Source organism: Myotis yumanensis, unplaced genomic scaffold (assembly GCF_028538775.1).
Source record: "Myotis yumanensis isolate MYYU_CA2020_CCGP unplaced genomic scaffold, mMyoYum1.0.hap1 SCAF_10, whole genome shotgun sequence".
NCBI classification, from domain to species: Eukaryota; Metazoa; Chordata; class Mammalia; order Chiroptera; family Vespertilionidae; genus Myotis; species Myotis yumanensis.
Genome location: NW_027223761.1, coordinates 80,907,338 through 80,931,231, shown reverse-complemented (window position 1 = coordinate 80,931,231; position 23,894 = coordinate 80,907,338). Strand labels below are relative to the sequence as shown.

The window sequence follows — 23,894 nt, the reverse complement described above, 5'->3', positions numbered from 1 at the left end:
TATATAAGTGTTTCCCCCCAAAATGTATACACGCTTTAACAACTGATAGCTCAATTCTGAAAGTGAAATGTATTTTTCTTTTTTTAAAATATATTTTATTGATTTTTTTATAGAGAGGAAGGGAGAGAGATAGAGAGTCAGAAACATCGATGAGAGAGAAACATCGATCAGCTGCCTCCTGCACATCTCCCACTGGGGATGTGCCCGCAACCAAGGTACATGCCCTTGCCCGGAATCGAACCTGGGACCTTTCAGTCCACAGGCCGACGCTCTATCCACTGAGCCAAACCGGTTTTGGCGAAATGTATTTTTTAAAAAAATATATTTTATTGATTTTTTACAGAGAGGAAGGGAGAGGGATAGAGAGTTAGAAACATCGATGAGAGAGAAACATCCATCAGCTGCCTCCTGCACATTCCCTACTGGGGATGTGCCCACAACCAAGGTACATGCCCTTGACCAGAATCGAACCTGGGACTCTTCAGTCCATAGGCTGATGCTCTCTCCACTGAGCCAAACCAGTTAGGGCAAAAATGAAATGTATTTTAATAAACACTGCCTTTATAATAATTCAAAGTGTGTGTACACATTTTTTGGGGGGACACTCTATATGTACCACCTCTTTATCCAATCATCTATTGATGGGCACTTAAGCTGCTTCCATATATTGGCTATCCTATATAATAAAGAGGTAATTGCACATTGACCATCATGCCCTCACACAAAATGGCCACCCCCATGTGGTCACAAGATGACCACCACAAGATGGCCGGCAGGGGAGGGCAGTTGTGGGTGACCAGGCCTGCAGGGGAGGGCAGTTAGGGGTGACCGGGCTGGCAGGGGAGGGCAGTTGGGGATGACCAGGCCTGCAGGGGAGGGCAGTTGGTTGGGGACCAGGCCTGCAGGGGAGAACAGTTGGGAGCTACCAGGCCGGCAGGGGAGGGCAGTTAGGGATGACTGGGCTGGCAGGGGAGGGCAGTTGGGGGCAACCAGGCCTGCAGGGGAGGGTAGTTGGGGGGCAGGCCTGCAGGGGAGGGCAGTTGGGGGCAATCAGGCTGGCAGGGGAGCAGTTAGGCGTCAATCAGGCTGTCAGGGGAGTGGTTAGGAGGTGATCAGGCTTGCAGGCAGAAGTGGTTAGGGGCAATCAGGCAGGCAGGCAGGTGAGTGTTTGGGAGCCAGCAGTCCCAGTTTGTGAGAGGGATGTCTGACTGCTGCATTAGGCCCGATCTCTGTGGGGCCTAAATTGGCAGTCGGACATCCCCCGAGGGGTCCCAGATTGGAGAGGGTGCAGGCTGGGCTGAGGGACAACCCCTCCCCCCCCGGGCGCCCCAGTGCATGAATTTCATGCACCGGGCCTCTAGTTGTAAATAATGCTGCAACAGACAGAGGGGAGCATCTATCTTTTTAAATTAGTGTTTTGTATTTATTTGGATATATAACCAGAAGAAGAATTACTGGGTCATAAGGTAGATCTATTTAAAAAAAATTTTTTTTGAGAAAGCTTCATTCTTTCTTCTTTTCTTTCTTTCTTTCTTTTTTTTTTAAGGTCTCACACATTTATTACTGAACCAACCTACTACTGCAGAAAAAAAATCAAAAGAGCAAAATCATGAATCCAATAATTTTCCAATTAAAATGCCCCAACTGTCCTGACAGTAGTGGTCTTTTCAATCATTTAAAGGTGCAGGCAATCTGGACACAGCATAAATATGTGAGCCATCTATCATGTGTGATTCCTCATAGGCCCAGTTTGGTTTTTCTCCAATGTCTCCTCTTAGAGTTGTACCTGATTTTATTACCAGTTTTCATCAGAATCCATTGGGGAATGGGCTGATTCTGCTTTTGTTTCTTGCCCAGGAACCTCTTGATCCCGAAAGTCTTGTGGGAAGACATGGTGAAGGAGAAGTGAACGCGCGCACCGTGATGGCGGAGAAAGAGCCATTCTGTTTCCATAGTGGCTGTACCAACCTGCTTTCCCACCAACAGTGCATGAAGGTGCCCTTTTCTGCGCGTTTTTGCCAACATTGCTGTTTGTGGATTTATTGGTGATAGCCATTCTGACAATCACATTGTAGTTTTAATTTGCATTTCCCTGCTGATTAGTGACATTGAGCATCTTTTCATATGTCTACTGGCCATCTGCATGCCCTCTTTGGAGAAGTATCTATTCAGGTCCTCTGCCCATTTCTAAATTGGATTGTTTGTCTTTTTGGTGTTGGTTTGTAGGAGATCTTTATAATTTTGGATATTAATCTCTTATTAGATGTGTCATTGGTGAATATATTCCTTCATTAAGTAGGCTGTCTTCTCATTTTGTTGATAGTTTCCTTCGCTATGCAAAACCTTTTTAGTTTGATGTAGTTCCATTTTTTTATTTGTTTCCCTTGCCTAAGAATATATATCAGAAAAACATTTTTAAGAACAATGTCAGAGGGTTTACTGCCTATGTTTTCTTCTGGGAGCTTTATAGTCTTGAGTCTTACATTTAAGTCTTCAATTCATTCTGAGTTTATTCTTGTATATGGTGTAAGAAAGTGGTCTAGTTTCTTTTCTTTTTGCATCTATCTGTCCAGTTTTCCCACTCCTATAATTTCAGGAATATTTGTAATAGATTTTCTTTACACCATTGTATATTCTCGCTTCCTTTGTCACAGATTAATTGATCACATAGGCGAGGGTTTATTTTTGAGCTCTCTATCCTGCTCCATTGATCTATGTGTCTGTTTTTATGCCAGTACCATGCTGTTTTGATTACTATAGTCTTGTAGTATAGTTTGCAGTCAGGTAGCATGAAATGATCAACTTTGTTCTTTCTCAAGATTGCTGTGGCTATTAGGGTCTTTTGTGGTTCCATATACATTTTTTTTGGAATATTTGTTTTAGTTCTGTGAAAATGCCATTGGTATTTTGATAGGGATTGCATTAAATCTATAGATTACTTTGGGAAGTATGGACATTTTAATGATGTTAATTCTTATTCATGAGGATGGTATATGTTTCCATTTATTTGTATCTTCTTCAATGTCTTATAATTTTCCTAGTACATGTCTTTTACCTCATTGTTTAAATTTATTCTGAGGTATTTTTAATGCAATTGTAAATGGGATTGTTTTCTTAATTTCTTTTTCTCATAATTTGTTATTGGTGTATAAAAATGCAACTGATTCTGAATGTAATTTTATATCCTGCTATTTTACCAAATTTATTTTTCAGTTCCAATAGTTTTTGGTAGCCTCTTTAGGTTCCTGTCTATAAGCAGTATCATATCATCTGCAAATAATGACTATTTTACTTATTCATTTCCAGTGTGGATGCCTTTTATTTCTTCTTTTTGTCTGATTGCTATGGCAAGGAATTCCAATACAATGTTGAATAAAAGTGGTAAAGGTGGATGTCCTTGTCTTGTTCCTGATCTTAAGGAAAGCACTTTTAGCTTTTTTTCACTGAGAATGTTAGTCATAGGTTTGTCATATATGGTCTTTGTAATGTTGAAGTATGTTCCCTCTATTTCTACTTTGTTGAAAGTTTTTATCATAAATGGGAGCTGGATTCTGTTAAATGATTTTCTCTGCATCTATTGATATGGTCTATTGATTTTTACTCTTTGTTTTGTTTATGTGGTGTATCACATTAATTGATTCATGGATATTAAACCAACAACCTTGCATCCCAGGAACAAGTCCCACTTAATCGTGGTGTATGATCTTTTCAATGTATTTCTGAATTTGATTTGCTAATATTTTGTTGAGAATTTTTCCATGTGTGTTCATTAGGGATATTTATTGGGATATACATTTTTTTTGTTAATGTCTTTGTCTGGTTTTGGATTTAGGGTAATGTTGGCCTCTTAAAATGAGCTTGGGAGCCTTTATTTCTTAAAATTTTTTTGGAATTGTTTGAGAAGTATGTGTTAATTTTTTTTGAATGTTTGAGAAAATTCACCTGTGAGACTGTTCAGACCAGGACTGTTGTTTGTTGGAAGTTTTCTGATTACTGATTTCATTTCATTAGTAGTAATCCATCTGTTCAGATTTTCTGTTTCTTCTTGACTTAGACTTGAAAGATATGGCTCTAGGAATTTATCCATTTCCTACAGAGTGTCCAATTTGTTGGCATGTAATTGTTTGTAGTGTTTTCTTACAACATTTTGTATTTCTGTGGTGTCAGTATCACTTCTCCTCTTTTATTTCTAATTTTATTTATTTGGGTCCTTTCTTTTTTTTTTCTTGATGGGTCTGGTAAAAGATTTATCAACCTTGTTTATCGTTTTCAAAGAACCAGCTCTGGTTTCATGATTGATTGTACTATTTTTTTTAGAATCTGTTTTATTTATTTTTCTTGATTTTATTACACCCTTCCTTTTACTCACTTTGGGCTTTGTTTTATTTTTTTCTAGCTCCTTTTGGTGTAAGATTAGATTATTTATTTGAGATTTTTCTTGTTCCTTGAGGCAGGTCTGTATTGATATGAATTTCCCTTTTAGGATTGCTTTTCCTGCGTCCCATAGATTTTAGATTGTTTTGCTTTTATTTTCATTTGTCTCAAAGGTATCATTTTATTTTTTAATTTGATCTTATTGTTAACCCAATCATTGTTTAGTAGCATGTTGTTTAGCCTACATGTGTCATGTGTTTTTTTTCTTGTAATTGATTTCTAGTTTCATACCATTGTGATAAGAAAATACGGTTAATATAATTTCAATCTTTTAAAATTTACTGAGGCTTGTTTTGTGTCCTAGTATGTGATCTATCCTGAAAAATGTTCTATGTATGCTTGAAAAGAATGTGTGTGCTGTTGCTTTGGGGTAAAATGCTCTAAAATATCAGTTAAATCCATCTGGTCTAGTGTGTTATTTAAGGCCGCTGATTCCTTGTTGATTTTCTATTTGGATGATCTATTTATTGATGTCAATGGAGTGTTAAAGTCCTCTACAATTACCCCATTAATGTTGATCTCTCCATTTATGTCTGTTAATGCTTGCTTTATAAATTTGGGTGCTCTTCTGTTGGATCCATAAGTGTTTATAAAGGTTGTGTCCTCTTGTCAATTGGTTCCTTTATCATACTCCTTTGTCTCTTGTTATAACCCTTGTTTAAAGTGTATTTTGTTTTATGTAAGTATTGATAACCCAACTTTTTTTGTTTTCATTTGTATGATATACCTATTTCCATTCCCTTACTTTCAGTCTGTGTGTATCTTTGAATCTGAAATGAGTCTCGTATAGACCACATATGTATGGGTTTTATTTTCTTACCCATTCAGCTAAGATTGGAGCATTAAACCCATTTACATTTAAAATGATTATTGGTAGGCATGTAGTTACTGTTATTTTATAGTTTATATTTATGTACTTTAAAAATATATCTTTATTGATTTCAGAGAGAAAATGAGAGGGAGAGAGAGGGTTAGAAACATCAATGATGAGAGAGAATCATTGATTGGCTCCCTCCTGCATGCCCCCTACTGGAGAATGAACCCACAACTTGGGCATATGCCCCAACTGGGAATCGAACCTGAGACCCTTGAGTCTGCAGGCTGACGTTCTATCTACTGAGCCAAACCAGCCATGGCTTTATATTCTTTTTCTTCCCTCTTCTTAAATACTAGAGGCCCAGTGCATGAATTCATGCACAGGTGGGGTCCCTTGGCCTGGCTAGCGATTAGGGCTGATCGGGGCTATCTTGTTCAGTTCTGATCAGGGCCAATGGGGGCTGGCTGGTGGGGGAGGGACTGTGGAGGTTGACAGGCTGGGGAGGGACCACAGGAGGGCTCCAGGGTATGTCCAGCCCATCTTGCCCAGTCCTGATTGGCCAGACCCCAGCAGCAAGCCAACCTACTGGGTTAAAGCATCTGCCCCTTGGTGGTCAGTGCATGTCACAGTGGCTGGTGGAAGGGTTGAATGAAAGGTCGAATGAACAGTCAGACACTTAGCATATTATGCTTTTATTATATAGGATGTCTTTTAAATATTTCTTATATTACTGATTTGGTGGTGACGAACTTCTTTAGGTTTTTCTTGTCTGGGAAGCTCTTTATATGTCCTTCAATTCTAAATGATAACCTATCTCTGTAAAATAGTCTTGTTTGTATTCCCCTGCTTTTCATCACTTTGAATATTTTCTGTCAATCCCTTCTGGCCGGTAAAGTTTCTGTTGAGAAATGAGATGACAGTCTTAAGAAAACTCCCTTGTAGGCAACTAATTGCTTTTCTCTTGCTATCTTTAAGGGTCTTTCTTTGTATTTAACCTTTGGCTTTTAAATTATGATTTGTCTTGGTGTGGGCCCATTTAGGTTCATTTTGTTGGGACTCTCAGCACTTCCTGGTCTTGTGTGCATGTTTCCTTCACCAGGTTAGGGAAGTCTTAATCATTGGTTCTTCAAATAGGTTTTCAATTCATTGCTCTCTCTTCTCCTTCTGGTTCCATTATGATGCGAATGATGGTACACTTGATGCTGTCCCAGAGGTCCCTTAAACAGAACTATTTTCTTATTCTTTTTTCTTTTTGCTGTTCTGATTAGGTGATTTTTCACTACACTGTCTTCCAAGTTGCTGACTTGATCCTCTGCTTCATTTAATCTGCTGTTGATTCCTTCTAGGATATTCTTTATTTCAGTTATTGTATTCTTCATTCTGACTGAAGGTTCTTTTTTATGGTTGCTGTTATTTTTTATGTTTTCTATATCTTTGCTGAAGTTCTCACTAGATTCATTAGGCATCCTAGCAGCCAGTTTTTTTTAACTGTGTATCTGGTAGATTGCTTATCTTCATTCCATTTAGTTCTTCTGGAGTTTTCTCCTGTTCTTTCATTTGGGACATGTTTCTTTGTCTCTTCATCTTGGCAACCTCCCTATGTTTGTTTCTATCTATTAGGTAGAGTTGCTGCATCTCCCAGTCTTGGCAGACTGGCCTTATGTAATAGGGGTCCTGTGTGGCCAAGTGGTGCAGTCTCCTTGGTCACCTGAGCCAGGTGTTCCAGGAGTGTTCCTTTTATGGGTTGTATGTGCCCTTCTGTTGTAGTTGAGCCTTAATTGCTGTGGCACATTAGTAGGTTGGGGTTGATACTCAGGTTCACTTGCTTTGAAAACTTGCCATGACCACAGTGGGGCTAACCCCACAGATCAGAATTTGCCCCAGCAGGGCTGTGGTTGTTTCATTTGTAGAGCTAATTGGGTGGTGCTCTGTTGTGGTCTGAAGCCAGCCACCAGGTGTGTTGGTTCTTGGGCCTCCTGAGAGGGGCTCTGGTGCATGCCAAGGTCAGCCACTGCCTGTGTCTGGCCCAGTGCTACTTGGGAAGGACTACAAAGTAATTTTCAGTTTGTAGCTGCCTGTGCTGAGCCCAGAGGTGCATGGGAGAGGCCACACGTGACTCAAGGCTGGGTGCCACCAGAGCTGGGCAAGAGGCATTGGGAGCACTGAGTATTTGTGAGTGAGTCTGTTCACAGGCTCTTTAAGAGGACACCTGTGTTTCCAGCAGTCTTCCATCTTACCAGGACAGAATCCCCACCAATGTTCACTGGCAACTCCTGTGGACACTCCTCTTTCCAGCACTGGAGGCTTGGGATGTGGAGCCCTGTGTAGGGCTGGGACCCCTTGCTCCCCATGAGGAATTCTTCAGCCAAGATATCCTTCCTAATTATCAACTGCCACACATGGGTATGAGACCAGCCTTGTTTTGTGTCTCTTTCCCTTCTACCAGCCTCAAGGCTTCTTCTTTAATTCCTTAGTTGTATGACTTCCATTCATCTAGATTTCAGGTAGTTCCAAATGATGGCTATTCTGTAGTTTAGTTATAATTCTGATGTGGATGAGGGTGAAGGTGAGTACAGCTTGTCCCTACTCTGCCATCTTGTCTTGAACCTCATGAATTATTTTATTGTCCTCCTTACCTTTTGTTTGTCTTTTCTTGTTGTCTTCTTCTTCTTTTTTCCCTTTTGGAAATCTTTCTATTTTGAAATATCAGTTACAGAAAACTTAAGAATGGTACATGCTCTTTGCCCAGTTTCCCCAAATGTTAACATTTGAACACATTTGCTTTATCACTCTCTTTTTCTATACATATTCATACTTATATATGTGTATACACATACATATATTTAAATTTTTAAAGATTTGTTGTTGATACACATGTCCCCCATTTGATGTTGAATCACATCAACTAGTGTTCTAATTTTCTTATTTTTTTCTCCTATTTTCCATTCTTCTTACTCTACTTTCTTAGATATTTTCTCAAAATACCTTCCATATTATCTGTAAAGTTTTTTATTTTTGCTATCAGAAAATAACAAAAGCTCTTTATGTTTGTTTGTACAATGCCCTTTTCTTATAGCATTATATTCTTATTTTGTGGCTGCTGTATCTTCTTTTATATCTGAGGTTGCTAACAATTCCTAAGAATTTTTTTCCTTTGCATAGTTATTTCCTCTGTTATCACTTTCTGTTTGTTTGCTTTGATCTCTGTCTTTCATATTAGATGCTTTCTTACCCCCTCAAGTATCTATAACCCTTGACTGTCAGCTCATGAGTTGAGTAGCAGACCAAAGAGCTGATTGGAAACTTTGAGCTTGAGGGGGTCACTTTTCAACCTCAGTGGGTTATTTGTTGGAAAACAATGCCAGTGTCTTAGATCTCTCACATTGGTTTGTCATATTCCCTAGACAGTGTCCACCAAACTCCTGCCTGAGGGATAAAGGTCTGGTTGCCAGCATTCAGGCTGTGAGTCTCAGGATCCCATATTTAGTATTATGAAATAACTAATTTCCATTGTTTATGGTCTATATGCACCCCCTCAATTGTGCTGGTTGAACCCTAGTCCAGAGGCCTTCTGTCTTACCCTTTGTAGGGTAAGACCTTCAGTCTTTTGCTGCAGGTATGAGAGAGAGGAGCAGTGGCATGCAGCATGACGTGGAGAAGGGAAGAATCCAAACTGGAGACTGGGAGTGGCCAGTGAAGGAGAAGGACAACCAGGAGCGAGTGGTGTCCCTGAGACAACTGAAGAAGTGGTTTCAGGGAAGAGGGGGTGATTGTTTCTGTCAAATAGTCTGATGAGTAAGATGAGGATAGAGAACTTACCATCAGACCTGGCAATGCAGAAGTCATTGGTGACTTTGCTGAGCGATGTCTTCTGGGGTAAGGAGGACAAAAACCTGGTTGGAATGATTCCCCATCTCAAGGTCCTTAACGTAATCAGATCTGCAGTGTTCTTTTGCCATGTAAGGTAACATATTCACAGATTCTGAGATTAGGATGTGGACATCTTCGGGGGCCATTAGGTTGCCTACCACTATGACTTTAGCTCTTTTTAAAGTTTCTGATCCTCAATTTCTTTACCTGAAAGATGGGATAATCATACCTCCTTTGAACTCAACACATAATAGATATGAAAGTTAACAAATTTCCTTTTCTCATTTCCTCACCCAACTCTGGTCCCTGGCAGGAGCATTACTCCTAAGGCTTCAAGGTAAGTTAGGAAAGGGTAGGGGAAGATGGCGGTATAGGTTAACGCTGGAGTTTGCTGCCTCGAACAACCACTTCAAAAATACGACTAAAAGACGGAATGGACATCACCCAGAACCACAGGAAGGCTGGCTGAGTGGAAGTTCTACAACTAGGAGGAACCGAGAATCAGAGGAGGCGCAGTGCTGAAGTAAAATACTAAGGTGCGGAGTGCGCGCAGCGCGGGCTGGTGGCTGAGGGCACGGTTGTCTGTTTCAATCCGGACGGAGCCTCAGACTCTGAGCTCCAGATCCGAGCGAGTCTCTAGGGACACAGACTCAAACGGGAGAAGCGGGAAAGTCTGGCTTCGGTCCCTCCGAGGTTTGCAGCGGTTGCTGGGACAGAGAGGCAGAGCCCCTGGGGACGGACAGCAGCCATAACTGCTTCCTCCTCTGCCCTGTTGATCCCGTGGGACCCACCCCGCCGAAGCCCTGCACAGAGCCATTTGCCGGATAGCCTCAGGCAAAGGCTAGATTAGCACCTCCCTAGAGGACAGAAGTTCTCCCACTGCAAACACAGCTGATTCTCACAGCCAGTTGGCCTGGAGGTCAAGTAGTAATTACCTACAACAATCAAGGCTTGACTACAACAAGACTGCTCACAGAGACGGTGCACCAAGAGTGTCTACCTCAGGTAATTGGGACACTTAACACGGAAAGCCACTCTATCGACACAGCAAAGCATAAAAAAATGCCAAGACAAAGAAACAGGCCACAAAGGACAGAATTGGAGGAAAGCAGGCTACTGGATATAGAATTCAAAAACCACACTTTTGAGGTCTCTCAAGAGGCTTCTAGAGTCTGTTGATAAACTTGATGAGATGTACAGGAAATCTAATGAGACCCTCGATGGTGTGATAAAGGACTAACTAGAAAGTAAGCATACACTGACTGAAATGAATATTATACAAGACTCCCAACAGCAGACCAGAGGAGCGCAAGAATCAAGTCAAAGATTTGAAATGCGAGGAAGCAAAAAACACCCAACCAGAAAAGCAAAATGAAAAAAGAATTCGAAAGTGTGAAGATAGTGTAAGGAGCCTCTGGGACAGCTACAAGAGTACCAACATCAGAATTATAGGGGTGCCAGAAGATGAGAGAGAGCAAGATATTGAAAACTTATTTGAAGAAATAATGGCAGAAAACTTCCCCTACTTGGTGAAAGAAATAGACTTACAAGTCCAGGAAGTGCAGAGAACCCCAAACAAAAGGAATCCAAAGAGGACCACACCAAGACACATCATAATTAAAATGCCAAGAGCAAAAGACAAAGAGAGAATCTTAAAAGCAGCCAGAGAAAGAAACTCAGTTACCTACAAGGGAATACCTATACGACTGTCAGCTGATTTCTCAACAGAAACTTTGCAGGCTAGAAGGGAATGGCAAGAAATATTCAAAGTGATGAATACCAAGAACCTACAACCAAGAGTACTTTATCCAGCAAAGCTATCATTCAGATTTGAAGGTCAGATAAAGAGCTTCACAGATAAGGAAAAGCTAAAGGAGTTCATCACCACCAAACCAGTATTATATGAAATGCTGAAAGGTATCCTTTAAGAGGAAGAAGAAGAAAAAGGTAAAGATACAAATTATGAACAACAAATACGCATCTATCAACAAGTGAATCTAAGAATCAAGTGAATAAATAATCTGATGAACAGAATGAACTGGTGATTATAATAGAACCAGGGACATAGAAAGGGAATGGACTGACTATGCTTGGGGGGGAAAGGGGTGTGGGAGATGGGGGAAGAGACTGGACAAAAATCATGCACCTATGGATGAGGACAGTAGGTGGGGAGTGAGGGCAGAGGGTGGGGTGGGAACTGGGAGGAGGGGAATTATGGGGAAAAAAAGAGGAACAAATGTAATAATCTGAACAATAAAGATTTAATTATTAAAAAAAACAAAAACAAAAACAAACAAAAACAACAAAAAAAAGAAAGGGTAGGAGCCCAGCCAGGCACCTTAAGTCACCTAAGGGCCCCTAGTGTAGCAAGCTTCCCCTCCCACCCTGCCAGACCCTCTGTGTGGGTCCTTTAGAGCACCTGGTGTGACTGTGGTTGTTTCATCTGGTCTGAGGGGCACAGATGAAAAGGCGCGTGTACCTGTGGGTGGGAGAGAGTGAGAACATCCAGGGCCCACGCACCCAGAGCCTCCAGACTGAAGTTCCTCTAGGAAAGGAGCCTTGTTGATTTTTCCTCTTACTTATTCCAGACTTCGGCTGAATGCTTTACAAATATTACTGCATTTAATCCTCAAAACAATCTTATAAAGGGTTCTATTAGTACCTGCATTTTATAGATGAGAAAACCGCCACTCAGAGAGATTATGTCGCTGCCGTGGGCAGCACGGGCAGTGCGCCGCAGAGCCGGGAAGGGGCCCAGTCCGCTCTTCACTTCGCTGCAATACTGCTCTGGGGCCGCTGCCGTGGAAAATGCTTGCACAGTTCAGGCTACAAAACAGGCCACCTCCCCTTTTGCCCCCGCCACCCCACCCTCCCCCACTTCCCTCTCCTTAGGGCCAGCAGGGATGAGCATCTGCGCCAAAGGGCTGCTGTCCATTCGCCCTCCGGGCCTGCTGGGGGCCCTCCCTGGGACAGCCTTCCCCGATGGCCTGCCCAGCAGAAGCCCAGCCTCCTCCTGTGTGTGCTCCAGGAGCTTAAATTACCCACCTCGCTTGGTCCATGTCATTCTGTAAGCTGGTACCTGACCCTCCTGCCCGAGGGCAGAGACCACATTGCTTGTTCCTGGGTGCCTCCCTCATCATCCTTCAAAACGTTGGATTCTTGCCTTTCTCTGTATCTGATGGCAGGCGCGGATCCTTTCCCCAGAAAAGTGTTTGTATGTTTGTGTCGAACTTCTAGGCGTTCAAGGACGTCCCGAAATCCGCCCACAGACTCTGTAGTGGTCCCTGGCTCTCCGGTTAGGAACCCCTGAGCCATGTGAGACAAGCCTGGACCCTGAGCATGTGCTCTGCATTCTGTGAGGATGAGCCGTGCTCAGCTAGGCAACGTGCATCCTGCCGGTGCCGTGGGGGGTTGTGGGGGGCCTGCTGTGGGCACTGGAGGCCCTGCCCGAAGGGAGCTGCTTGGAGTGGGGAGGCAGCACGGACAGCGATGTGTCCATCAGAGCATCTGGGACCTGGGCAGCGGCCAGATCGTTAGGGGCACACAGACGGGGGCGGGGGGGGGGGGGGGCGTCCAATGTGGTCCTGAGATGACAAGAGGCAGCGGTGGATCAGATTCGGAAAGACCATTTGGCTGCTGTGTGCAGAGCTGACTGTGGGGCCGCAGTGGCAGCAGCAGGTACCCAGAGCCTAGGACTCCCCGGGGCCCCAAGGCCAGGGTATGAGACTGCGACGCTGGGAGCCTTCGCTGGCTCACCACGGCCACGCCAGGACTCCCAGCTTCAGAGCGGGGCCCGGAGATGGCACAACACGAAGTCTGCGCTAGGGCACAGCCGGTCACAGCCCGGTCCCCAGGCTCTCCAGCCGGGTTCTCAACGTTCGAAAATTAACAAAATACTGACTTTTAAAAAAGAAACAAATGAGAGCTACCACGTATATTCCCAGTACTTAGACAGCTATCGTTAGCGTTTTAGTTTATATCCTCTCAGCATTTTTTTTATGCGCGCACACACATATTACACCTAGAATAATATATTCAATGTATTTATGCTACATCCAGAATATTAGATTATATACATACAAAACTAAAAGGAAAATGAATTCATGTTGGCATATTGCCTTGTAAATAAATCACAAGATTATTTTTTCTTTTTCTTTCTTTAAAAAAAAATCTTTATTGTAAAAAAAAAAAGTCTTACATATGCCCCCCTCTTCCCCTCATTGGCCCTTTCTAGCCCACCCTACCCCCACCCAGGCCTTCACCACCAGGGTTATGCATATATGCACACAAGCTCTTTGCTTGATCATTTCCCACCCACCACCCCTGCCTTCCCTCTGAGATTACCTTTTAAGCATTGAATATTTTGCTATACTTTATACCATTATTTATTTGCCCAATCCTTTATTGTTGAATAACAAATGGTTTTCAGTTTTTGCTGTTATGAACAGCTCTGAGAGAAACGTTTACCACTATACATTGATGATTTTTTAAAATAAAGCCCTACATGTGGAATTTTTAGATCCCAAAGTAAGAAAAATTTAAGCAAACTAGGCTCTGGCAAGCCCATGCTAACCTCCACTTTCAGCAGCGTGAATGCGGTGCCCACTCATGCATGCCCTGGCCGGGACGGGCATCGCCTCCCCAGCGCCCCTTCCCTTCCTGGCTGTGCCACGGGAGGGAAGCCAGCAGCACCTTGGGCTCCCCGTCTGCTCCTGCGAGTGGGTGAGCTTTGGGAGGTTGGCAGTGGGAGGGGGCGGCTGGAGATGGTGGTACTCAGGAGAGAGAGGGCTGGGAGCTCTCTCCTGGGCAGGTGGCCGCGCTATTGGAGTTCTGGCCATGGAGCTCAACAGTGCGGGCACATGACCCTTGTTCTGGGCTGACGGGTTGGGCCAACAGAGGCCAGAGGTGGGTCTGGAAAACAGGGGGTGAGGGTGAAACAAAGGGGACACCCCGTTGTTGGCTCCAGGAGCTGCAACAGAAGCAAATATTTGGAGGCCGGGATTGCTTCGCTTTCTCCTTGAGATCAGCAGACTATTGGAGGCTGGGATTAATTTGAAGAAATTTACTAGCAGAGTTTGTGGCAGATAAAACAGTTTGCTTATTTCACACTTGTATGGCCACCTGCTAGGAACTGTTTGTTCAGTTTCGGATTCTTTAATTAAAATCAACATAAAACAGATTGAAAACATCCCAAGAAGGGGATGCTTGATTTGCTGGAGGATATCGCAGAAAGATGGAGCGAATGGGTTCAGAAAGTGCTTCGTCACCAAGCGAGCAGGCGGGTGGGAGCGGGCAGCCTGGACGAGGGTGGGCGTGAGCACGTGCATGTGTGTGCGCACGTGGCTGTGGGGAGGAGACGGGAACTCACAGGAGTCCTCTTCCCTCTTCGGCCTTTTCCGTGACGCTGATGGGCGGGGTGGGAAAGTCAGAGTCCTCTTGCTTTCACTGGTTGGAAAAGGTCAGCTATGGTTTTTCTTCTAACGAACAGTCACTGAGTCCGTGTCAGAAACTGTGAGTAACATGCAATCCCTAACCTCAAGAAGCTCGGAATCCTGTGAAGGAGACAGAAAAGTGAAATAGAAATTATAACCCAGTGCGTGCCCAGTGTGGCGAAAAGTGCCGATGTGGGGTGCCGCGGGAGCCCGGGGAGCCCCTCAGCCTGGACTGTGGGAGCAGCGAGGGCTCTGGTCAAACTGTCGAGAAGAAATGACATCCATCTCATCCAAGGCCTGATGATGGGCTGGACATGATTCCAGTTCAAATGATGTATCAGTGAGCGATTACTGCAACATGCTGTGTAACAAGCATGTATGCTATCCCCCTGGCCTATACAGTGACTATTTGTTTAGTTCTCGCTTCTGTGAGTTGGCTGAGAGTCAGCTGATCTAGGCTGGGCCTCTTTGGGCAACTCTGCTGCACGCGTCTCGAACCCAGCGCCTAGGCCTGGCAGGCAGGCCTCGAGGTGATCTTCTTCTTCTTCTTCTTTTTTTTTTTAAAATATATTTTATTGATTTTTTACAGAGAGGAAGGGAGAGGGATGGAGAGTTAGAAACATCGATGAGAGAGAAACATCGATCAACTGCCTCCTGCACACTCCCTACTGGGGATGTGCCCACAACCAAGGTACATGCCCTTAACTGGAATCGAACCTGGGACCCTTGAGTCTGCAGGCCGACTCTCTATCCACTGAGCCACACCGGTTAGGGCAGGGGTGATCTTCTAATGGTGGTGGAAAGAGCACAAGCAAGTGAGCCCCCTCACATGGCACTTAACCTTTAGTCACATCGCTCCCACTAACATTCCATTGGCCAAAGCAAGGCATGTGTCCGCACCCAAGGTCAGAGGGAACGGGCATATGTTCTGCTTCTTAGTGCGATCACACCCTCCACCTCTGTGGAATGCTGGCAAGGAATGTCATGTGCCCGGGAGATGGGTGCGTGGAGGTGGGGAGCTGTTTCAGGATGAGGAGCAGCACACACAGGATAGGGCTGGCGCACGGGCCCTGTGCAGGGGAGCATGGACACGCAAGGCTGGAGGCTCCTGGAAAGGCCCGCGGGAGGAGACGTGAAGGGAAGCCTTTGCCCGAATCCCCGGGCAGTGAGGAAGCACGGGAGGGTTTTGAGCCGGGGTTGGGGTGGTGAGATGGGCAGCATACACCTCAGAGAGATCCCTCGGGCCTCAAAGCAGAGGCCGGGATGCAGGAGTCAGAGGGGAAGGTCAGACCAGTTAGGACACCAGGTCACCCAGGCGTCCCTGTTCCTGCGGAGACTCAGGTCATTCGGCTGCTCCTGGTTTTATAACGGTTTTTCCAAATATTCACCAAGTTTCAATGCTTGGTATGCCAGGACGTGCAGAAGCCTGCTGCGGCCAACACAACTGGGACAGCTGAGCTGGAGAGGCAGTGAGGAGTTTTGGGGTCCTGAGGCATCCCACCTACCTTGGCCTTGACACGGTGCAGCTGGCCCTCTGGACCTCGTTGACTTTCTGCAGTCCGCCCCCGCCCCCCCCCCCCCCCCCCCCCCCCGGCTCGTTAAGGCAGAAGCCAGAGGCCACTGCTCTGGTAAGAACCGCTCTGCCCACCCTGAGAGGGTGAGTCCGAGCCCTCCTTTCCTGTCTGAGCGGTACCAGTACCGGGAGCAGGTATCTCTGAGACTCTGCAGACCCTGCTGGACACAGGCCCTTGTGGAGAGGCTGGGCCGCGGGCCCTGGGGGAAGCCAGCCCAGCAGGCTCAGCCCAGGCACCTGGTGGTCACTCGGGTTTGGAGTGAGCACTTCACATTTTGCCTCCCACCCCTAACTGCCCGAGCCTGTGGGAGAGCACGGCACTCAGGGTGCAAAGCCCTGGGTTGGGCCCCATTCAGCTCCTGCAGGTCCTGGGCTGCTGAGTTTGCTGCACCAGCTCTTTGGGCCTTGGCTCTTTCATCATTAGTCTATCCCAGGAGGGGTTATCAAAGGGGGTATTGGGCGGGGTGTTCCTGAAAAACCTCTCCTCTCATTCCCCCCAGCACCCCTGAGCATCCTCTCATTCCCCCCAGCACCCCTGAGCATCCTCTCAGTCCCCCCAACACCCCTGAGCATCCTCTCATTCCCCCCAACACCCCTGAGCATCCTCTCAGTCCCCCCAACACCCCTGAGCATCCTCTCAGTCCCCCCAACACCCCTGAGCATCCTCTCAGTCCCCCCAACAACCCTGAGCATCCTCTCAGTCCCCCCAACACCGCTGAGCATCCTCTCAGTCCCCTCAACACCCCTGAGCATCCTCTCAGTCCCCTCAACACCCCTGAGCATCCTCTCATTCCCCCCAACACCCCTGAGCATCCTCTCAGTCCCCCCAACACCCCTGAGCATCCTCTCATTCCCCCCAGCACCCCTGAGCATCCTCTCATTCCCCCCAACACCCCTGAGCATCCTCTCAGTCCCCCCAACACCCCTGAGCATCCTCTCATTCCCCCCAGCACCCCTGAGCATCCTCTCATTCCCCCCAACACCCCTGAGCATCCTCTCAGTCCCCCCAACCCCCTGAGCATCCTCTCAGTCCCCCCAACACCCCTGAGCATCCTCTCAGTCCCCTCAACACCCCTGAGCATCCTCTCAGTCCCCCCAACAACCCTGAGCATCCTCTCAGTCCCCCCAACACCGCTGAGCATCCTCTCAGTCCCCTCAACACCCCTGAGCATCCTCTCAGTCCCCTCAACACCCCTGAGCATCCTCTCAGTCCCCCCAACACCCCTGAGCATCCTCTCAGTCCCCCCAACACCCCTGAGCATCCTCTCATTCCCCCCAGCACCCCTGAGCATCCTCTCATTCCCCCCAACACCCCTGAGCATCCTCTCAGTCCCCCCAACACCCCTGAGCATCCTCTCATTCCCCCCAGCACCCCTGAGCATCCTCTCATTCCCCCCAACACCCCTGAGCATCCTCTCAGTCCCCCCAACCCCCTGAGCATCCTCTCAGTCCCCCCAACACCCCTGAGCATCCTCTCAGTCCCCTCAACACCCCTGAGCATCCTCTCAGTCCCCCCAGCACCCCTGAGCATCCTCTCATTCCCCCCAACACCCCTGAGCATCCTCTCAGTCCCCCCAACCCCCTGAGCATCCTCTCAGTCCCCCCAACACCCCTGAGCATCCTCTCAGTCCCCCCAGCACCCCTGAGCATCCTCTCAGTCCCCCCAACACCCCTGAGCATCCTCTCAGTCTCCTCAACACCCCTGAGCATCCCCTCAGTCCCCCCAGCACCCCTGAGCATCCTCTCAGTCCCCCCAGCACCCCTGAGCATCCTCTCAGTCCCCCCAACACCCCTGAGCATCCTCTCATTCCCGCAGCACCCCTGAGCATCCTCTCATTCCCGCAGCACCCCTGAGCATACTTGAAATGGTGCTGAAAGCAACTGCCTCCTCCTTGGGCCCAGCAGACTCCTGCCAAAGCTCTCACCTTACACATGGCTCCTGCTAGAGTGCACGCCTCTTGTCCACATGCCTTCACATGGCTGAGCCCTGCCCCCCCCCCCCCCCCCCACCTGCACAGGACTGGCAGGTGCCAGGGAAGTGGAGCTGGAGAAATGAGTGTTAACTCTTGCAACCTATTCGACCTGGCAAATTCCGCTGCTTCCTTCCTCCTCTCTCTTATGAAGACACTTCAAGTTTGTAGCCCAGACTGCCTCTCCCTTCTCTGTCACCCTGTCTCCTCCCTGGAGAGGGGTAGGTCTCTAGTGCTGTGCTGTGCTCCTGAGGCCCTGAGGGTAAGGACTCATCAGTTCAGTCCCATCCTACCCTGACTGCTCTTGGTGCCAGGGCTGGTGTCTGCTGAGTGCTTAGCTGTGCTGGCGCCGTCTTAGTGGGCTCGAGCTGCTCAGCGAATACCCAGTCTGGGGGCTTGTAGAACAGTTATTTCTGCAGTTCTGGAGGCTGGAAGTCTGAGGTCAGGCACCCACAGATGCGGTGTCTCTTCTCACAAGGGCACTAATGCCGTCTTGAGGGCCCCACCCTGCTGACCTCAGCTGAACCTAGTCACCTTCTGAGGGCCCCACCTCTAGATACGTTGCACTGGGGGGTAGGGCTTCTACACATGACACTTGGGAGTGGGGACCATGATTCAGTCCATAGCACCCAGCCAGCCCTGTGCTGGGGTTTCTCCTGCCTCCTTCCCACGTCCGCCCTAATTGGCAGGGCCTTTACTAGGCCCTGGAGGACAGAGAACAGTGGACTGGTCATGGGTTTGTGGCTGAAGTTGGGGTTCAAGGTGTTCCACCGCTGCTGCTCCCTGGCTGTGTGTCCTGGGATCTGACATCCTCTGAGCTCAGTTTCTGCATCTAGAGAGTGGGCTGGTTTGCCTGCTGGTGCTAACTCTGCCTTTGTGTGGAAGGCGCTGTGTGCTGGGCTCTAGGTAGGAAGAATGCCATCACCGCCATCGGTACCTCATTGTCCAGGTGACGTTGGCGCTATGAGGATTATCTCAGTAACCACACACATCTCTGCAGGACCAGCTTCCTGTTTCCAGGGACCCCTGCCTGCTGTGGATGTTGCTGTGAGGAGCAAAGGAAATGATGCCTGTGTGTGTGTGTGTGTGTGTGTGTGTGTGAGAGAGAGAGAGAGAGAGAGAGAGAATATTGCTGGGCACAGAGGTGGGGGAGATGAGATGAAGGGCTGGATGGGCCCTCCCACCTCATTTTAGGAGAAAAAGGTCAGACAAGAGAAATCTGCTTGGATTTTGGAGAAAAAGATAGCAAGTTTGAGTTCCAACTACGCCACTTTCTACTGTGAGATTCTGAGTGAGACACTTCTGTGGTGTCAGATTCCCCACCTCGAAGATGAAATGAGATCAGGAATAAACGCCAAACAGCCAGCAGTGAGCATAGAGCACTACGCACTATATAGCCGGTGAAGTGGTGGGTAGCCGGGCTCTCAGAATGTCCTTAAAAACAAAACTTCCCTTCCTGGATTTTATTTTTATTTGCTCATCGTCAACCAGGTTGTCAGAGAAGGAACTGAGCTCAGAAATGTAGGGACTTGCCCACGTGCACGGGGAGAAGGTCATCAGGGCTCCTGACCCAGGCTTGCCTGACCTGGGTCCTGGCTCCTGCCAGCCTCAGGGGCCTTCCCCACCCAGCCACCTGCCTCCCTCATGCCTTTGTTCCTGCTTTATGCCAGGGGCAGTGGCTGAGCCCCTGTGGTGTCGGGGGCTGGCCTGAGCCTCTGTCCCTGCCCTGTCCCCTCCCCCTATCCCAGAGACTACCTAGAGTCCGGCCCTTGGGGAGGGCCCACTCTGAAGGAGCGTCTTCCTGGGTTGATTAGCGGCCTCCTCCTACCAGCATCAAAGCTTCAATTAGCGCGGGCCGCTCGCAACCCTCTTGCAAAACTCCGATAAGAATAGAATTTTCTCTTGGAAAATGGATTTTTATTCAGTTGTGTGTACTGTTGGTTAAATGACCTACTCTCCACGCGGGCACCGAGATTCCAGGGACAATTAGGGGCTTGTCAGGAGCTGGTTATCGGAGGGAAGCAGGTGCTGCACTGGAGAGCTGTCTCCCACCCTGATGGCGGGGAGGGGCAGAGGCAGGTACAGCACAGCCTCTCCTCCGGACGGCGCGGGGGTCCACTGAGGGGTGCTCTCCTGGGACGGGGCTGGATCGGGGGCCCAGCCTTGCATGTGGACTGGAGTGCGCGTGTGACACAGCAGGTGGAGCGCCTGCACTGGGGGATGGGCGGCTAAGGGGACGCCCTTACTCTTCCATGAGCACCCCTCCTATTAAACCTGGCCTCTCCGAGAGAAGGGCTGGGTGACTTTTGGGAAATCCTTAACCTCTTGCCTCTGGGGAGGGAATGAAACCGTCTGCACCCAGCCCAGGATACAAATGCCTCTTCCCTGAGTGGCAGAGACAAGGTCACTGAGAGGTCATTTGGTCCACACCTCTGGCTGCAGCCACCACAGGGCTTGAGTGTTTTTTTTTTAGTAGTAATGTCAACTTATTTGTTGCAATATTTCTTTTTTTTAATATATATATGTACTAGTGGCCCGGTGCATGAAATTCATGCAGGGGGAGGGGAGGGGGTTCCCTCAGCCCAGCCTGCACCCTCTCCAATCTGGGACCGCTGGCTTCTAACCGCTCACCTGCCTGCCTGTGTGATTGCCCCTAACTGCCTCTGCCTGATTGGCCCTAAGCCCTCTGCCTGCCTGCCTGATCACCCCTAACTGCCCTCCCTGTTGGCCTGATCACCAATAACTGCCTCTGCCTTGGCCCCCACCACCATGGCTTTGTCTGGAAGGAAGTCGGACGTCTGGAAGATGGCCAGTCAACCTGGTCTAATTAGCATATTATCCTCTTGGTAGTATAGATTATATAGGATAGGATTGCTTAAATGGGGGGCGGGGAGCCTTTTTCAACAGGAGGAGATGCTCTTGGCAGACAAAAACACATAATCCCTATACTGGACTGATAGCCAGCCATAAGCACTATACTGCCAAAGCATTAAAAAATTGAACCGCTTTCTTACACCTTATACCAAACAGCTGTTGCCCTTAAAACCCCTCCTCAGCCCCCACCTTAGGTTCTGCCTTCGTAGTTCACCCAGATTGGGTTCTGATTAGTTGGTTTCTATGGCAGTCAGTGTCTCTGGGCCTATCTCTGGGCCTGATCGAAGAGGTGGGCCTGATCCGAAGCCCCCTTGGCAGTCAGTGCTGGGTCGCTGCTCTGGCACCAGCTGCAGTCAGTGCTGGGTTGCCACCGTAACCCAGCACTGACTTCCGGTGTTCAGTGGAGCCTTGGTTGTTGCAGATGTTATGAACCCTGGCTCTTTATATATATATTATTGTTGATAGTATTACAGATGTCTCCAATTTTGACCCCTTTACCCCCTCCTCCCAGCCCCTACCCAACCCCCCAGGTCTTCACCACCCTATTGCCGATGTCCATGGGCTGTGCATATAAGAATATAAGTTCTTTGTCCACGCCCCCCCCCTCCCCTGCCAACTACGAGATATGTCAGTCTTTTCCATGCCTCCATGCTTTGGGTCTTATTTTGTTGCTCAATTCATTTTGTTCATTAGATTTCACAAATATGTGAGATCATGTGATATTTGTCTTTCTCTGACTGGCTTATTTCACTGAGCATAATAGTCTCCAGGTCCCTCCATGCTGTCCCAAAGGGTAAGAGATCCTTCTTTTTTACAGCTACATAGTATTCCATAGTGTAAGTGTCCCACAGCTTTTTTATCCACTCATCTACTGATGGGCACTTGGGCTGTTTCCAAATCTTACCTATTGTAAATAACGCTGCTATGAACATAGGGGTACTAGTACATATATTCTTTCTAATTGGTGTTTCAGGGTTTTTAGGATATATTCCCAGAAGTGGGATAGCTGGGTCAAACAGATGTCCCGTTTTAAATTTTTTTGAGGAAACTCCATACTGCTTTCCATAGTGGCTGCACCAGTCTGCATTCCCACCATCAGTGAACTAGTGTTCCCTTTTCTCCGCATCCTCGCTAGCATTTGTTGTTTGTTGATGGCAGCCATTCTTCCAGGTGTGAGGTGATACCTCATTGTGGTTTTAATTTGCATTTCTCTGATGATCAGTGACCTTGAGCATTTTTTCATATGTTTCTTGGCCATTTGTATGCCTTCTTTGGAGAAATGTCTATTTAGGTCTTCTGCCTTTTTAAAAATAGATTGTCTTCCTTTTGTTAGTTGCATGGGTGCTTTATATATTTTGGATATTAACCCCTTATCAGATGTATCATTGGCAAATATGTTCTCCCATCCAGTGGGAATCTTTTTGGTTCAGAAGATCTTTTGCAAAAGGCGAGTCCTTTATTCTCTCCACTTCTTCTGGAGCTCCCATCCACTGCCTGAAAGTTCTTGCTGTTGTCTCAGCTGCACTCTAAGTCTATCTTGAATCAAGCAGGTAAGTTCGGTGGAGTGTGGGGCCTGGGGTCGGGGGCAGCCTGGCTGGGAGAGAGTGTTTGGAGTGGGGGTGGCTGGGACAGCAGAGGACGGGGATGTGAAGAGCAGCTCCGCCCCCACGCCTCGTCCTGGGCAGGAAAGCCTGGTGCGGCAGGTGCGGCACAACCGCATTGATTCAATTACTCCCTGCGATGTCATACTCGGCATTTGTGTGATAGCAACAGACAGAGTTGAAAGACACACACAAATAAATGATCTGAAAGTTAATATGGCTGAATGGGCATCTATGAATTCGAGGAGAGAGGTTTTGTTTTACATTGTAAAATCAATAGCTTGCAGAACAATGTCCTCACTTCCCCGGGGACCCAAGCGAACCCCCCTGTATCGATTGCCATGCAAATTAATTGAATTCATGAAATCCATGGTGCTGGGTAATTGATGCTTCTTATAATTACCTCCGAGTTATGAGCTTTTAGAGGATTGCATTGATTCCTGAGCGGTGCCAAGGGAGGGGGGACAAGTCCGGGGGGAGGGGAGGCGGAGCAGGGCGGGGAGGAAAGAGGTGGGGTTCCTGGAACTGCCAGCAGCGGCTGCTCAGGTGGGGGTGGGCAGCGGGGGGTGGGAGGAGGGCATCCAAGTTCCAGAGAGGGGCTTCACCTGGTGGCCCTGGGACCCTGACCTCACCCAGTTGACAGGCTGGGTGGTGGGGGACAGTGAGAAACTGCCTGCATTCGAAAGACTCTCCGGACAGCTCCCCGATTCAGGGGTAAATAATAGCAGACGCTCCTTCAGCGTTTATTCTGCGCCAGGCATTGCTCCAGGGACTTCACACCGGGAGAGCTGACTGGCCCTCAGACGGTCTCGAGGCGGGTACTCTCTCTGTCTCCAAATGAGCGGCTCTGCCAGCTGCCCAAGCCACCACCTGGCGAGCTGGAATTCTTGACCCGCAGCAGTTCCCCAATGGGCCTCAGAACTATCCTCCTGGGCCCCCTGCGCCCCGTGCCCGTGCGTAGGAGGCTTTCCCAGAGGGTCTGTGGTTTGCATCAGACTCCACTGAGCCAAGCATCTGCACAGAAACATTGTTCCTGTTATTTGTACGCTGATGAGCTTTGGATCCACATTCTCCGCCACGCACTGCCTGACCTTGGAGAAGTCCCCTAACTTGTCTGCTCCCAGCCTCTTCCACAGCAGCAAGAGCCGGGGGCGACCCCTGTGTCCTGCGGCTCCGACACATCCTGACTGATACGGGCATTTGCATGTGGACTTCCCAAGAAGCTCTGGGCGGAGGGGCATGCCAGGCGAAATTATGCCTTTTTGTGGAAAAGGAAGGATAAACAGAGGATCCCGTGGCAGGTGAGAGGAGGGGCGGGCAGAG

The 23,894-nt window shown here is 47.8% G+C and overlaps 1 protein-coding gene across 1 annotated transcript; it reads right to left on the bottom strand.

Annotated features, from left to right (window-relative positions):
- Positions 1–1,737: 1,737 nt before the first annotated feature.
- On the bottom strand, positions 1,738–1,893 carry LOC139018317 (large ribosomal subunit protein eL39-like). Its single transcript, XM_070426952.1, has one exon. It carries the CDS (start codon positions 1,891–1,893, stop codon positions 1,738–1,740), a length of 156 nt encoding a protein of 51 aa, XP_070283053.1.
- Positions 1,894–23,894: the final 22,001 nt, after the last annotated feature.